The following is a 15,351-nucleotide window of genomic DNA, read 5'->3' as shown; positions in this document are numbered from 1 at the left end:
TGTCTGAGGTGAACTGCAGCAGAGGGAGGGGGGCTAGACTCCCCTGCAGAGGGGCTTTCTAATAGGGTACAGTCACCCTACTTCACCAGCACTGATTCCAAGGGGTAGCCACAGCAGGGTGCATTGCCCCCCACTCTTTCCAAACCAGTACCAGGAGGCCAGGGGTGGATTCTCTCGTGCCATGGCTGCAATGAGTGCAACATGCATCCTCTGCCCCGTGCACTGTCTGTGGTTTAGAGTGACATGTGGGGAGGGAAAAGTCTATCTGCAGTGCTGCAGCAGTGATAGCAACAATGCTCAGGAGCATCAAGAGGCTCTTTAATGTGTCTCTTTGCAGCACAAGATATTACAGTTATTAACCAGTCAGGATGCTTTTACTGTGTTATTAACCAATAAAGTTATCAACTTGCACTAAGTTATTAACTTCTTTGCTGTGAATATAGATATAAACTAAACATTTCCCCTGCCATACTGTTTAAATATGAGTAGTACTATAGTAAATGAAACACTGGATTCACACGACTGTGGCTCTTTTGGGGAATGCCGATCACTAATTTGAATCCTCAATCACTGAGCTCTGAGTATCACTGCACTAGTGTGATCTAGTCCCAGGGTTCTCACAACAAAATTTTTGGTGGCCTCAGAGAGCTGCCACCAACTCTTTCTGGTGGCCGCTCTGACCATTTTTCCTGAAATACTTAATTAACTTTAGGAAATACAAATAAATATGCACAGATCCACCTCCCAATCACTGTAATTTCTTTATGTAGGAATTGTTTTTGCAAACTCAGTAATAAAAATAATGTACAGTTGTCTCTCTTCTCTGTTGTGAAAAGTTTAATATCTCTTTTCACAGCAGACTTACTCAGCCCCAGCAACACTGGGGACAAATTAAGCCCTGGATGGGTAGGTGGATATGGAGGCTGCGGGATCCAGAGGCACTGGGGGAGGCAGCGAGGGCCAGGGTGGTGACCTTGGAGCTGGATCCCGTCACCATATGGTGGGGGAACGGAGCCTGAAGCCCCATGGCTGGAACCTGCCACCCACCACCCAAAGCCTGAAGCCTGACCCCACTGGCCCTGGGAAGGTGGGGAACTCACTGGCTGTCTGCTCCTCCAGCGTTTGTGTCTCCAGAGGTGGGCAGGGCCCAACCACTACTGGCAGCCCTGGAGGAGGGCGCCACTGCTTCCCTTCCCCACTCCCCCAATCACCACCCAGAAGGCTGTGGCTGCAAGAAAAGTCCCTGGTTGTCACATTTGAGAAACGCTGAGAGAGGCTGGGGATTCTGGGCTAGGAAGTCCATCACTCAGTGGCTGGACCCCCAATTTCCCCAGAGGCAGCACCACTGATTTCCATCCCTGTTGGTTAGCCAGAGACAATACCTTGAAATGGTCCCTGGCTTTTGGGACCGGGTGGAATGACAGGCCCTGTGTGAGCCAGGCTGGATGTTTTCAACTTTCGAAATGAACATACTCCAGCTGCCTGCCAAATCTTGACACAGAGCCAGACGAGAACTCTCCCAGTGGTTACTGCAGGCTCGGTGCAGGCAGTGGTATCAGTCACACACACTCTGCATTGTACAATCCAGGCTGAAGCTACTTTAGCATTGACATAAGCAACTCTAGTGGTCAGGGCGTTCAAACCCTGGTTACACACCAGTGCTCATGTCAACAGTTCACAAGCACCAGCCTGGTTACACAGTGACTTTGGGGTGCACTAACTGTGGGGTGCAGCACTGCCCCCTCCACCTGCTCTGATTCTGGGGTACAGTCACTGCAGGGTGCACAGTCCCCTACAGGTGCACTGAAGCCAGAGCACAGAAACTGCAGTCTGCATGACACCCCCCACCACTCCCCTGCATTTATCCCAAGGTGTAGTCACTATGGAGTGCCATGCCCCCCACCTCACTGATCCTGGAGTGCAGTCAGCGTTCCCATATTTCACCCCAACCTCTGCCCTATTCTGCTGCCCACCCTGATTCCTGCCTTCTGTCACTCTGCAGTAGGTATTAAAATGATATAAACACACCACAGAGCTCAGATCTACCTCCTGCTAACATCTCCCACCTGCGTGTCTCTGTCTAGGCTGATGGTGGGAGCTGGTTTAAGTTACATGGTGCATAGAGGGGGGCCAGGTTGAGGGGTGCAACTCAGCTCCCCATCCCCCCCTCAGTGTTTCACCTCTCAGAGGTGCACAGATTCCAGGGGCTGTGACTGAGGGGTTCATTCCCAGCTCTGGGTTTTCTTTGTCGCAGTCTCTGGGGGTTGTTCCCCCCGCCTCCCCTTCTTCTCTCTTTTTCCTTCTCCAGTCCCTCCTTCTACCCTGATTCTTTCCCTCTCCCCTTGCTGCGTTTCTCCTGTTTCCTCTTTTCATTGCCTGGTTTTCTCCCTCCTTCCTCTCCACTCCTCAATCTCTTCCCCCTTCCCCTCTCCTGAGCCCGCTCTGCATGGAGAGGGCACAAGGACTTCCCTAGTGTGTTTGTGTTTGCGTGGGATGGGGGTTTAGGAAGCTGTCTCTGACGAGCAATGTGTTGTGTCATCCTTCGGCTCCGGAGTTAGTTTCACTTTCCAGCGGACATTTTGTACTGTGTGGTTGTTACAGCCACAAACTTTCCCTTCACTCTCTGTCTGCATTGCTAGCAACACCAATATCCCCCTCCCCCTCCTGCACCCCTTCCCCTGAGCTGGAACCCCCAGATCCCATCCAGAAATGGAGGTTACAGGGTTTGGGCTTTCTGACACTGTTTTCGAAGACCAGTCAGACTCCATTTCCTGAATCGTTAATTTCTGCTCCTCCTCCAGTCCACAGGAGAGGAACTGAAACAAGAAACAGAAGAATCAACTCAACTCCACAGGGCAACAAACTGACAACTCATTTGTAGAGGAGTTTGGAGGCAAGAAGGCCAGCGCCCCATCCTGCCACAACTGGGCCCTGATACCTGGGGCAGCGACTGTCTCTCGCTGTGTGTCTGTGCAGTGCCCAGCACAACGGGGCCCTGATCTCAGCTGGGGCAGTGACTGTCTCTCGCTGTGTGTCTGTGCAGTACCTGGCACAACAGGGTCCTGATCTCGCTGGGGCAGTGACTGTCTCTCCCTGTGTGTCTGTGCAGTGCCTGGCACAAGGGGGCCCAGTCACCCCAGCTTGTACTGGGCCCCTCTCTCCCAGGCCCAGATAAATAAAGGTATTTGGGCTCCTGATTTCTCTTGACATTGGGACCCTGTGTCTCTCCCAGCTCTACTTAGGGGTGTATACAGAGGCACCTGACCTCATTCACCTTTTAGCCTAGCCTAACTCCTGGGGTGGGTCATCATGCCCCTTCCCCCTCATCCCTTGCAGAAATGGGCTGTCAAGGGTTCCCTCCCTACTCTGAACTCTGGGGTACAGATGTGGGGACCCATATGAAAAAAAACCCTAAGCTTATTTCTACCAGCTTTGGTTTAAAACTTTCCCAAGGCACAAATAACTTTCTTGCTCTTGGTATTGCTACCACCACCAAGTGATTTAAACAAGCATTCAGGGAGGGCCATTTGGAGACCTACCGCCCGCAAAATATCCCCCCCAAGCTCCTACACCCCCTCTCCTAGGGAGGCCTGAGAATAATATCCTAACCAACTGGTTACAAAGTGAGCACCGATCAACCCCCCTGGGTTTTTAGGACACTGGAAAACAATCAGGTTCTTTAAATAAGTTTATTTTAAAAATAAATAAAATAATTACCTTTGTAAAATCAGGATGGATGATAATTTTACAGGGTAACAAAAAGATTTCAAACACAAAGGATTTTCCTTCTAGGCAAAACTTTAAAGTTGCAAAAACAGAGATAAACCTCCTTAGCACAGGGAAAATTCACAAGCTACAACAAAAGATACTCTAATGCATTTTCTTGCTATTACTTACTATTTCTGTAATATTAGATGCTTAGTTCAGATATGGCTTAGGGAGATGTATTTTCCCTGCCCTGGTTGCTCACTGACCTGGAGAGAACAAAGAAACACAAAACAAAAAACCTTCCCCTACAGATTTAAAACTATCTTCCCCCATATTGGTCCTTTTGGTCAGGTGCCAACCAGGTTATCTGAGTTTCTTAACCCTTTCCAGGTAAAGGAGAGCGTAACTCTTTACAGGGTAAAGAGGGATTTTTTGCTACCCTTAGCCGTATGTTTATGACATGGGCATGGCTTGTGTTTGTACAGTACCTGTCACCCTCCCGGCTCCCCCACCCCGGCCGCCGCACGAGGCAGGGAGGACTCCGTTCGTCCGCTGGCACAGCTGCTGCAGGGGTGTGGAGCCAGCAGCACAACCGAGAGCCCAGAGTACCGCGCCGTTTGCGCAGCAAGGTGGGAGCTGCACGGTGTAAGTCTCTTGAGGGAATGGCATAGCAGTGGCATGGGGAAAAATGGTTCCATGTGGTGCCGAGTGCAGAGCAGCCACTGGCTGGACTGGGGAGATGGCAGTGGGGTGGACTTTGCACCCTGGCCAACTCCGGGACTGCAACTGCATTTGTGGGGCAGCTGCCTGGTGTCAGTCCCTTGGGCTGCACCCCCTGTGGCTCGGGAGGTGCATTCTAGACTAGCCCCTGTAGCCTGCTGGGGATGGAAAAAAGTGGTTGGATTCTGCCTCTTTAACATCTAGGGCTGTAGCCCCATGGATGGAGACAGGGGGAGGAAGGGGAGCTGGACTCAGTCTCAATTCCTTCCACTTCTTGCTCTATCCCCTTTGCTGGTGCGTTTGTGGGGAGAATTGGCTGGAATCTGTCCCTATCAGTCCCCTCCAAAACTGCAGTCCAATGGTTGGGGACAGGGGAAGCACCTGGACTGAATCCCTTTAACCCCCTACCCTGAAGGCTGTAGCCCCTTGGGCTGAGAGAAGGCGCCTTGCTCAGCTGCCTGCATTCAGCACCCACAGGGGAGTGTCAGTTTCGGGAGATACATTAGCTGAGCCCATGTTGGTGCGGAATGGGGGCAGGGAGGAGCTGAGCTCTAAGGGAACAACTGGTGGGGGAACTAGGGGCTGGAATGCCCTGGTGGCTCCCCTCAGTGAGGCCCCAGGTGGAGCTCGAGGCAGGATTAATCCCCATAGTATAAGGAAAGGTGTGGGGGGGATGTCAGTGCAAAGTCTGGAATTTTGAGGCATTTCAGTCTACAATAGGCTGAAAGTTATTGCACAGTTAGAAAATTAGCTGAGAACAGAACTTGCAGTTACCCTCTGCCGGTGGCTGTTGGTATCATACACAGAAAGAAATAAACAAACCCCATCTAATAATGATGTCAGAGCGTATGGGGCGGGGACTGGGGCACTGAGCCTGTCCCTCCAGCCTCTGTGTGCACATACCTTGTCCCTCTGCCAACCCACAGCCTCTGCAGTCCTAGGGAGTGTGCTGCTGGGTGCCAAAACCATCCTCCAGGCAGACAGCTGTATGTCTCATGGGGAGACCTGGGCACCGAGCCCCCTTCTCTCAGCCTGTGTGGAAAGCTCTGTGAGTGCCTGCCAGGCTTTGCAAACACACAGCTGCAGCTCCCTGGTGCAAGGAGGGTAGGGAACTGGCTACTAAAATCCTCCTTCCCAGAGTTACGTGTGTCGTGCTCCGAGCTCCTAGCGTCACAAAGCCATCGGTGCTGGGGGAGGAGGAGGAGCATGGATATCAAAGCTCTATATGTAAGTCTGTGTGCCTACTCCACATCCTGGGGGCGGGGGGGGGGGGGGGAAGAGGTGTCAGTACAGGGGGAGGGCACTGGGTACTAAATCCATTTCTCTTCCACACAGAGCACGCTATGTGCACCTGCCCCAAGCACAAAGCTTGCCCTGTGCAACCTCTCCCTCGTTATACTAACTCCCCCCTTCCTCCATCCATCCCTCCCCTGCCATTCCTGCAAACACTTTTCTGGAGAAAAGAATATTCGCGGCGGGAGGGAGGGGGGGATGATAGCAGTCTTCAAGTACATGGAAGGTTGTTTTAAAGAGGAGGGTGATAAATTGTTCTCTTAGGACAGGACAAGAAGCAATGTGCTTAAACTGCAGCAAGGGAGATTTAGGTTGGACATTAGGAAAAACTATCAGGGTGGTGAAACAGTGGAATAAATTGCCTAGGGAGGTTGTGGAGTCTCCAGCATTGGAGGTGTTTAAGAGCAGGTTGGACAAACACCTGCCAGGGATGTTCTAGATAATACTTAGTCCTGCCCTGAGTACAAGGGACTGGGTTAGATGACCTGTCAAGGTCCCTTCCAGTCCTACATTTCTATGATGGCACACCCAGGTGAGAGCTGCAATCCTGGAGTGAGGGAGAAGGATGGGAGTTTGTTGCACAGAGTTGATGACATGTTCATTGCATTGCTTGTTGTATCTCTGTGTTTGTGGCAATGAACAGGGGGCTGCGAAACCACAGACTAGCCCGCTGACTCTTCGTATGGTGATCTTGGATTCCAGGTCAATCAGGAAAGAAGCCACTCCACTGCTGCTGAGTAAAACACCTCCGCACCCAGGCAGGGAGAAGGAGTAGATGCTTCCTGGTATCTCCCTGAGAGAGGAGAGATGGAGCAGGTAGAGAATCCCACTGAGGACTCCCAGCAGTCAGAGCAGCCCCTTAACCGCAACAGAGACCTCAACAAAGGAAGGAAGCCAGGTAAACAGTCTCATTGTTGGGGTAGCAGCTTGGGAAGAGACACTGAGGCTACCCAGATGGGGCCAAATCTCAGTGATGGCCACTACTGCCCAACCCTCTTAAGTGAGAGGAGCAGAGACCTGATCACCTCAGTGGGTTCCTATGATCCAGTTTCCTGATTTGCTGTTTCATATGTAGAAACATGGCCACATCAGTGTGCAGTTGGCACACGTAAATATTTGTAGGTGCACCTATTATGCCCCCATTTGTTTGAAAAGTTGGTCCATGTCTCCCTTGTGCTCTCTCCCTTTTCTTTCCTCACTCCACTTTCTCTTTCCTTCGATTTGTTTTGAGGGCCAGATTTTCAATTGTGTGGGCCACAGCCACAAAATGTGTGCACAAGGACAGTGATATGGGGATAGTGTATTAACTGTGCAGGGATTCTGGATCTCTATGGCCTACCAAAACACTCACGAACATGCATCTGCCAGGGCATCCATTGTATCTTCTGAAGCATAGGTCAAAGCATTGGGGGTAAAGTATTTGCAAAGGGCGTTATGCAGAGTGGAATGGTAGACCACCAACAATTCTCCCAGCTCAGAGCTACCTGGATTTACCCTTCTGGAGGAATGCTCATGCTATTTCTCATTTAAATCTGATCTGATCACCACAGAATTGTGTTTCTTGAAACAAGGAAAGCAGGAAATCTAGAGGGAGGACATTGTTTCTGTCCCAGTCCAAGTCCAGGAAGGTTAAGCTTTAGCCTGGAGGGCCTGATTGGGAGCTCAGATTCTTGGCTCCAGTGTGGGGAAAGAGGATTTTCCTGCTCTACGTCTAATACCTTCACTGTTTTGCTCTCCTCTAACTAAATTTAGAAGTTGCCTGAGAGAGAACCGTTAGGAAAACAAATGGGTTTGTCCCAGGATCGTTGCCTCTGGGACTGGGATACCTTGGTGTCTCTTCCGGTGACTTATACAAACCTAGCTGTGCTGAAGCTGCAAATAAAAATCCTTTGTTTGTTTCTCAGACTAGGAAGGGGCTGTGCCCTCCCTGCAGGGGGCATTTTCTCAGATCTTTAGTGTCACTAACCTCAGATCTAGTCTGCTTTTTCTCCTAAGTGAAGCCAAGGGCCATATGGCAAATACTCCTGACTGGTCTCAGAGCAGCTTGGCTTGAAGGGGAGCTGAGTGCAGTTGGGTTTGTGGCTCAATGGCTCATTATGGCTGTGTGGTAGAATTTGATCCCTTTGTCCTCCCAGGTAGGGGGCACAGGCAGGGCATGGGGCAGAAACTGCAGAGTGACATTGAGGATGAGGCACATTCCCCCTCCCTTTTGTCAGCTGGGAGCCAGTTGTCTCTGGGACACTCTGGACAACAGCTGCAGGAGAGTCTGGGTAGGAGCAATGGACGGAATAGTTTAATTCAATTGTAATTGGGCACGTTCATCGATTTGGTGGCACTGGCAGAGCTGATCGCTTTCAGGGCTCTGGACTGTTGCTTTCATGAGTATTTGTCCATATGCCCAGCATGGACATTAGAGCATTTTAGGGCTTGTCTACACAGACAATTAGCCCTCTGGAATGTAGTTAGAGCAAAGTGGATTAACAAACTATTAATGTGTGTCTGCAAGGTCCATGCGGATAGTTAGGCCGCAGCAGGCTGTCACGGGGTAGACTCATGTCTCAGATGGCTGTGAACTAAATGTGTAGGCAAGCCCCTATGATTTGGCAAATGGCAGCTCAGAGGCTGATATTGCTATAACTCTGGTCCTCCCGCCAGCCCCAGGACATTCATGGCTTTCTTTCTTTCAGGGAATGGATTTGGCTGCACCTTAGGACGCTCTGTTATCTGCTTAGTCCTATTTGTCGCTGGTTTAATCATTGGTTTGGCAACAGCTCTGACAGGTGAGTTCTCAGCCTTGGCTCACAGCTTGTCTGTGTCTGCGTCTGCCACTCAACTCTGCTGGTGCTGAAGTCACATGATCTCTACTTTCTTTGTGGCTTCAGCAGTCAGGTCAAAACAGGTTCTGTCTATTTAGGTTCTCCTGTGGCCCTCATCACCATAGTTATTAGAGTGCCGCACACGCATTAATGGTGTTTTCCTCACTACCTGCCCCCATGTTACAGGTGGGGACCTGAGGCCCAGAGAAATGAGCTGCCCAAGGTCTCACAGGGAGTTTCAGTCAGTTCCTTAATCACAAAATTATTGCTCCCAGGTTTATAGACAGGCCAGATTTTTGGGCACCTAACTTACTGGTTTCAGTGGGAGTTAGGTGCTTTGGTACCTTTAAAAATCTGTCCTGACATTTCTTCTAAACCCTAACCAGGTTTTTTTAAATTAGTTTAGGTCCCACCCGAGTCTCTTTGCCAACATTTGTGGGTCTGAAGTAATATTTTCTTCTCATTGCTGTTGCTGCATGAAAATACCCATACAAACAGGCAAAACTATGATACACAAAAGAGTGGGATTTTCAAAAGTGCCTTAAGGAGCAGAAATCCTATTGACACTATAAAAAGAGCCTCAGTGTTATCACGTGCACACTCAACAAGTTAAAAAACTAAAGAAATATTTGTTGTTCTCCTCTCTGATATAGTCACTTTGGGAGTTACTTGTAACAATGGTAGGTACAAAATTTTCAGAGAGAAGGGTGATTATTTTAATTTTGAGGGTGTCTCACTAACCACTGACAGTTTGTCACTCAATATAAGCTGCCTGGTCAAAGATCAGCTGGGGAACAAAGAGCACAAGAATGTGTTAGAATATAACACTATGCAATGTCATGCCAAAGAATTTGAATCAAACTCCTTCCTCTCCCCTTCCCCGTCCAAAATATAAAAAGCTAAAATATCCATGGTGGCGGTGATGGGCGACCCCACTGCTGCTCTTACACAGCACTGAAATAGATACATTGCAATGAGAGGAAAATTGAGTTGAAACTGTTCACAGAGCCAGCAGTTACACCAGGCCACACCATTTTTGAGATTCTGGTGCCACCCTGTGGCCACTTTCTGTCCCTGATTTAGAATGGCCTCTTTTCAGTTTAGCTCATGGTGTTTGGGTAGCAGTACAGGAGAATCTCAGAGTTACAAACACCAGAGTTATGAACTGGATGGTCAATCACACACCTCATTTGGAACTGGAAGTATGCAATCAGGCAGCAGCAGAGACAAAAAACCCCCAAAAAACAAATACAGAACAGTGCTGTCTTAAAGGTAAACTAATAACAAAATAAAGGGAAAGCAGCATTTTTCTTCTGTATAGTAAAGTTTCAAAGTTATATTAAGACAATGTTCAGTTGTAAACTTTGGCAAGAATAACCATAACATTTTGTTCAGAGTTACGAACATTTCCGAGTTATGAACAACCTCCGTTCCCGAGGTGTCCGCAGCTCTGAGGTTCTGCTATATAGGTCAAACTGAAAAAAGCCACTTTTAAAAGGGAACAAGTGTCTCCAGCTGAGGGTTATACCTGTATAGTTACACTGGTTTAAACTCACACCTTCGCTTCCAAAAAACCTTTCCTGTGTAGACAAGGCCTCAGAATTCATTCACCTGCCCCAACAGACCAACTAATCGTAAAATTGACTGTGGCTCCATCACTAGTGCAGCAGTCAGATTCTATAGGGAAAACGCCCACACCCTGTTCAGTGTGATCAGTGTTTGTCCCTAGAGGGGAATCTCCTCCCACCTCCATCTCAGTGCATTTCCTGGAAGAGTAAAGCAAAGAGCAAAACTAGCAGACCTGCTGTCCCAGCTGATTATTTCAAACCTGAACTTCTATCAAGTTCCAATATTCTCCGTCTGCAGGCAGGTTGGTAACTATCCCCTTGCAGCTACTTTAATGCTGCCTCTGGATCTAGAGCTGTCTCTGCTGAACACTAGTTGTGGGCTGCCTCTTGGCTGCATCCTCACTGTTTTCAGCCCAAGATTAGTCACTGAAATCAGAGGCACGTAAACCTCTCAGTGGCATGATTTCTAATGTCCTGTTTCTTCCCTGGTATTCTCTAGGCAACTAGCAGAGACTTAAGGAGCCTCTGAATCCTGGACCTGAGGGAATTAGTCCCCTCCATTCCCACCAGACATCGATGTGGGGTTGGGAGGGAAACAGTCTCAGACCTGTACTGCTTTCTTACTTTCAGTACGTAGTGCTAACTCACGTGTGGCTGATCCTGGACCACTTGCTGCCCGCTGCTGCTTAGACAGCTGGGTCGGATACCGAGGGAAATGCTACTATTTCTCAGAGGCTGAAGGGAACTGGACCTACAGCCAGAGCAACTGCTCCTCCCTCGATGCCTCCCTGGCTGTGATCGACAGTGACCCAGAAATGGTGAGAGAGACACAGATGCAATAGATTGGCCCTGACAGGACGGACAGGCTCAGTTTCTCCTGTGCGGAGAGGAGCCCTGCTCTGTCACGGGCTGTGTCTACACTATAAGCTGGGGGTGTGATTCCCCTCCTCATGGGACACACTTGTGCTAGTATAACCCAGCCTGGTGGCTGTGGCGCTCTGTCCCCTCCAGTGGCACGTAGCCTAGATTGAGGAGTCTGCTGCAGCCTTAGCCAAGAGCCATGTGGCTTTTAGCTCAGGCAATAGAGGCTTATACACTAAGCTTCAGAGGTCCCAGATTCAGTCCTGCCTGCTGACGGCTGCATGAGTGGAAATAGCAGTGTAGCTGGGGCAGCACAAGCATGGCTTAGCCATGCCAAGTACCTGCCCTCTGGTTTCAGGTGGTGCATTGTTGGATCAGTTTAGAAATCATGTATGTTGTAGTTTTAGTCCACAAGAGTATCCACGTGGGGGCTGGCACCTAAGTCTTGCTTAGGCCTCTGGGAAAACAGGGCAGAGCGAACTGGAAGATGAGAGAGAGGGGAAACTGTGTGGATGGGGACCATCTGAATTCCGTCCCATGTAAACGTGAGGAGAAGATTTCTCCGTCCCTCTGCCCCGGCCCCTGTCTGAAATTTCTCTCTCTTACACACGTACGTACCCACACAACAAAAGCTTTGACTCCCTTGTTGCGCAGAGTGCACCGAGGCAGATGAGATTCATCACCTATGCATCGGGAGTCTAATATTTGCTGTTCCTGTTGTATGTGCCTCTATTCAAGGCTTTCATGCTGCGCTATAAAGGCAAACCTGAGCACTGGATTGGCCTCCAGAGGGAGCAGGAGCTGGGCCAGCCCTGGAAATGGGCCAACGGCAGCAAATTCAACAGCTGGTGAGTTCCCCTCTCTGTATATTTGAAGAAGAAACCTGTGCAGCAGCGTCCTAATTCGGGGCTCGTCGAGTGCTTTGAATACTCAGGTGCTAGAGACAAATCTTGGCTTGTGAATAATCCAGCCTGTGCGGTCAAGTCTCGGTGTTTGTCACAGGCTCTTTCAGCGCCTTAGAAGGCCTCCCCCTTGGGTGACTTGCACGCGGCTGTTTCCCGCTTTGTATTAGCGCTGCTCACAGCTGGGTGGGAGGGTGAGCAGCAACTGGGAGTGAGGGAGGAAACCAGCTCCCAGAAGAGAGGATTAAATGGGAACAGGATGAATGTCTTCTTTCATCCCCATCCCCCTTCTCCTTCTGCTGTCCTGATGCTCCATGCTGGTTATTTTCTGTTGCCCTCATGGTATTCCCACCTGCCAGGGAGGAAGCAGTTGTGGATTCTGTTGCAGGGAAATGAAAGCAGGAGGGGCCTGTTCCAGTCTGTACAGACAAGGTCTGTGTGTGCAGTAGCTCCCCCAACATGCACAGCCAGCAGTGTCTCTGATAGTGACAGACACACGCAACCTCTAGCGCCCTGGCTCTTGTGTTTCAGGTTTTCGATAAGAGGAGGTGGCGACTGCGCATATCTGAATGATGAGAGAGGCGTCAGCAGCGCACGGTGTATTATGGCAAGATACTGGATCTGCAGCAAACCTATACAAAGGGAAAGGACCGTGCAATGGGAGAGCAAATTTAAGTGAATCCCATAAATTAGACTTGGAAAAGTCATTTTGGGCCACCTCTGGTAGTTCACTGTTACTACCAGCAGACGGTGCAGAATGGGCTTTTTATTCTCCTAGGTTTTGTCTAATCTTGACTGTAAGTGTCCCCAGTGATTGAGCTCCCATCCAGGGCCAGCTCCAGGGTTTTTGCTGTCCCAAGCAGTGAGGGGGAAAAAAAAAAGCAGGCCGCGATTGCGATCAGCGGTAGCTTCACCACGCCGCTTTCTCCTTCGTGGCACTTTGGTGGCAGGTCCTTCCCTCCGAGAGGGACTGAGGGACCCGCCACCGAAGAGCCCGATGTGCCACCCCTTCCCCTTGACCGCCCCAAGCACCTGCTTGCTGAGCTGGTGCCTGGCACCGGCTCTGCTCCCATCCCTTCCCTTGGGGAGACAGTTCACAGCCTAATAGACTTACCCCAGCGAGGCAGTATTTCCTGTGATCCAGCCTGAAATTGACCCTTTGCTCAGTTTAATCAAAGCAAGCACAAGCGGCTGAAGATAAGCATGAGTTTTCAAGGTGTAATGACTACAAACCAGTGGGGGCCACCTGCTCAGAGTCATCATGTCCCAGAGCAGAGAGGAAGAATCTTTCTGTACAGCTGTGGTCCTGGGTTTCATTTTGGAGGAAGGGGATGAAATTTTAAAAAGGATAAAATTCTAGACTGAACTTCCGGGATCTCTATGGCTGTGGAGGAGTCTCCCCAAGGGAAAGGCTGGGACATTGAATACTTGAGTGGATAATGCACTAGGAATGTGCAATAGGGAGCAATCCACTGTTGGCTTCTGGTGGGTGGGCAGAATGGGATCTAATTGTTCTCCTGTGTCTAGTGTATGTGCTTCTCCCTTGTGTTGGATATTGGCCATGAGATGTGACTCCTGACTCCAGGTGTAAGCCACTGCTCCCTCTTCATTGTCAAAAAAAATTTTTTTTTGGGAAGCCTGAGTTTTAGGAGGTAGTTCCTCCCCCCCATAATCCTCTATCCCCCTCCCCCACCCCCCATTAGTAAAACAGATGTTACAAGTTCAGGGTTTATAGTGACCTCTGTGTATCAACCCCCTTCTCACTGCTGTCAAATTTTAAGTGCGATGAGGGAAGACACTACAAAACTATAACGTGCTGTGAAACTGCTGCTTGGCACGTTTCTTTTCCCTTCCCCTGCTCCTCCTTTCTACCCCATTCTCCTGTCTCTCTATAGTTCATCCAGGCTTATCTCTTCAGCCATGTCTATGCTACAAATTTATGTCAACCTAACATATGTCGACGTACAGCCATTGCAGTTAGTAACTTGCTGGGGTGTGTGCTTGCTTGGCTCCTTGTGTCAGCAGTCCACGTCCTCACCCCAGGTTTGCTTGTATTGTCAAGGGGGGCATTGTAGGATGGCTCCTGGAGGCCACTAATAGTCAGCATAAGCAATGCAGCGTCTACACTGCCACTGCGTTGACCTGAGTACATCGACCGTGACTTTACGCGACTCGGGGAGGTGTAGAGAGGCACTTATGTTGGCAGGAGCCCAATTTAAGTGGTGACACTTCCCAGGTAGGTAGCTTATGTTGACCTCGCCCTGTAGTGTAGACCAGGCCTTGGAATAACTGTACGGTGACTAATCCAAACCAAGTTCAGGGAACTGGGGAGGGAGGAAAAGACGGTTATGAGTTGAAAACAGTACAGCCTCGCCGTCCTCTGATTAGCTAAGATCATTCCCTTTCAGCATTATATTAGTGTAACATACTGGGGGGATGTTTTCTTCATGATCAAGCCCATCTAATCAATGATGTAAAGCATTGGGGCATAGACTTATTATTATAGTCTTTAATTATGTATCTATGTGGCAAGTATCATTGCCTCAGTCTTCCTTGGTTATAATATACCACATGCTAGAGTGTCATTTCACCATGGGGCCCTGCTCCATGACTGGGGTCCTTGGCGCTACTGCCTCTGGATGACTAGGTAAGCTTCAGAAGCTCTCTGTGGTATTATAGCTCAGCTTTTAAAGCTGGCTGTAGAAACCTGATTGTACTTACATTTTTTGTTTGTTTATCCACCTAGTTGGTAACACTGGGACTAGAGTTCTTTTTATTATAAGCAGTGTTGGACCCTGTTGGTCCCAGGATCTTAGAAAGGCAAGATGGGTGAGGAGATATCTGTTACTGGACCAACTTCTGTTGGTCATAGAGTGTATATTCACACTTGAACGTTACAGCGGCACAGTTGCAGAGGAGGGTTAACTACGGTGACGGGAGAAGCTCTTCCATCGGCGTAGCTCGACTTTACTAAAGCACCACAATGGCATAGCTGCAGTGTTGTACGTGTAGATCTGCCCTTAGGTGGGCTCAACAGTGCGGCTCAGAAGTGTGTATTTTTCACACCCCAGCTGACATAGTTAAATGGACCTAATTTTCTAGTATAGGTCAGGCTTTAGTATAAGAAGTTAACTAGGGACCATTTCAAGGGACCATTCACAGTAAAGTGGCCCATTAACAGGTTTTTATTAGCTAAAGAGAAATTGGTTTTGTGATGGTTGTTTAGCAACTGGGTTTTTGCAGGCTTTGTAAATAACATTATTACAGTATTGTTTTGAACAGTTGGATTATCAGTCATGCCAAAGCAAGAGCCATCACATTCCAGTTTCCCTCATCCATGGCATATAGGATGGCAGAAAATCATAGGATAAAACACTTGGAGTGAAACAATAAATTTGTCACCTCTCTGTATTCCAGGATCCATTTACTTCCTTAAATTAAAAGAAATTATCAAAGAAAACTAAAATTAAAATCATAAAGCAA

At 49.1% G+C, this 15,351-nt stretch overlaps 1 protein-coding gene across 4 annotated transcripts; it reads left to right on the top strand.

Moving 5' to 3' along the window:
* Nucleotides 1-4,186: 4,186 nt before the first annotated feature.
* On the top strand, nt 4,187-15,351 carry LOC127032330 (C-type lectin domain family 2 member D-like). Of its 4 annotated transcripts, none has more exons than XM_050919543.1 (6): nt 4,187-4,337; nt 6,424-6,619; nt 8,409-8,501; nt 10,736-10,923; nt 11,705-11,814; nt 12,400-15,351. In XM_050919543.1, the coding sequence occupies exons 2-6, from the start codon at nt 6,529-6,531 to the stop codon at nt 12,545-12,547; spliced, it is 630 nt and encodes a 209-aa protein (XP_050775500.1). In that variant the 5' UTR covers nt 4,187-4,337; nt 6,424-6,528; the 3' UTR covers nt 12,548-15,351. The 4 variants fall into 4 exon arrangements, with proteins under 4 accessions (XP_050775500.1, XP_050775499.1, XP_050775497.1 ...); XM_050919542.1 differs by having other exon boundaries at nt 4,187-4,353; XM_050919540.1 differs by lacking the exon at nt 4,187-4,337 and adding an exon at nt 5,562-5,655.

Source organism: Gopherus flavomarginatus, chromosome 12 (assembly GCF_025201925.1).
Source record: "Gopherus flavomarginatus isolate rGopFla2 chromosome 12, rGopFla2.mat.asm, whole genome shotgun sequence".
Taxonomy (NCBI): domain Eukaryota; kingdom Metazoa; phylum Chordata; order Testudines; family Testudinidae; genus Gopherus; species Gopherus flavomarginatus.
The sequence above is the reverse complement of the archived record's forward strand: the minus strand, read 5'-3'. Positions and strand labels throughout refer to the sequence as shown.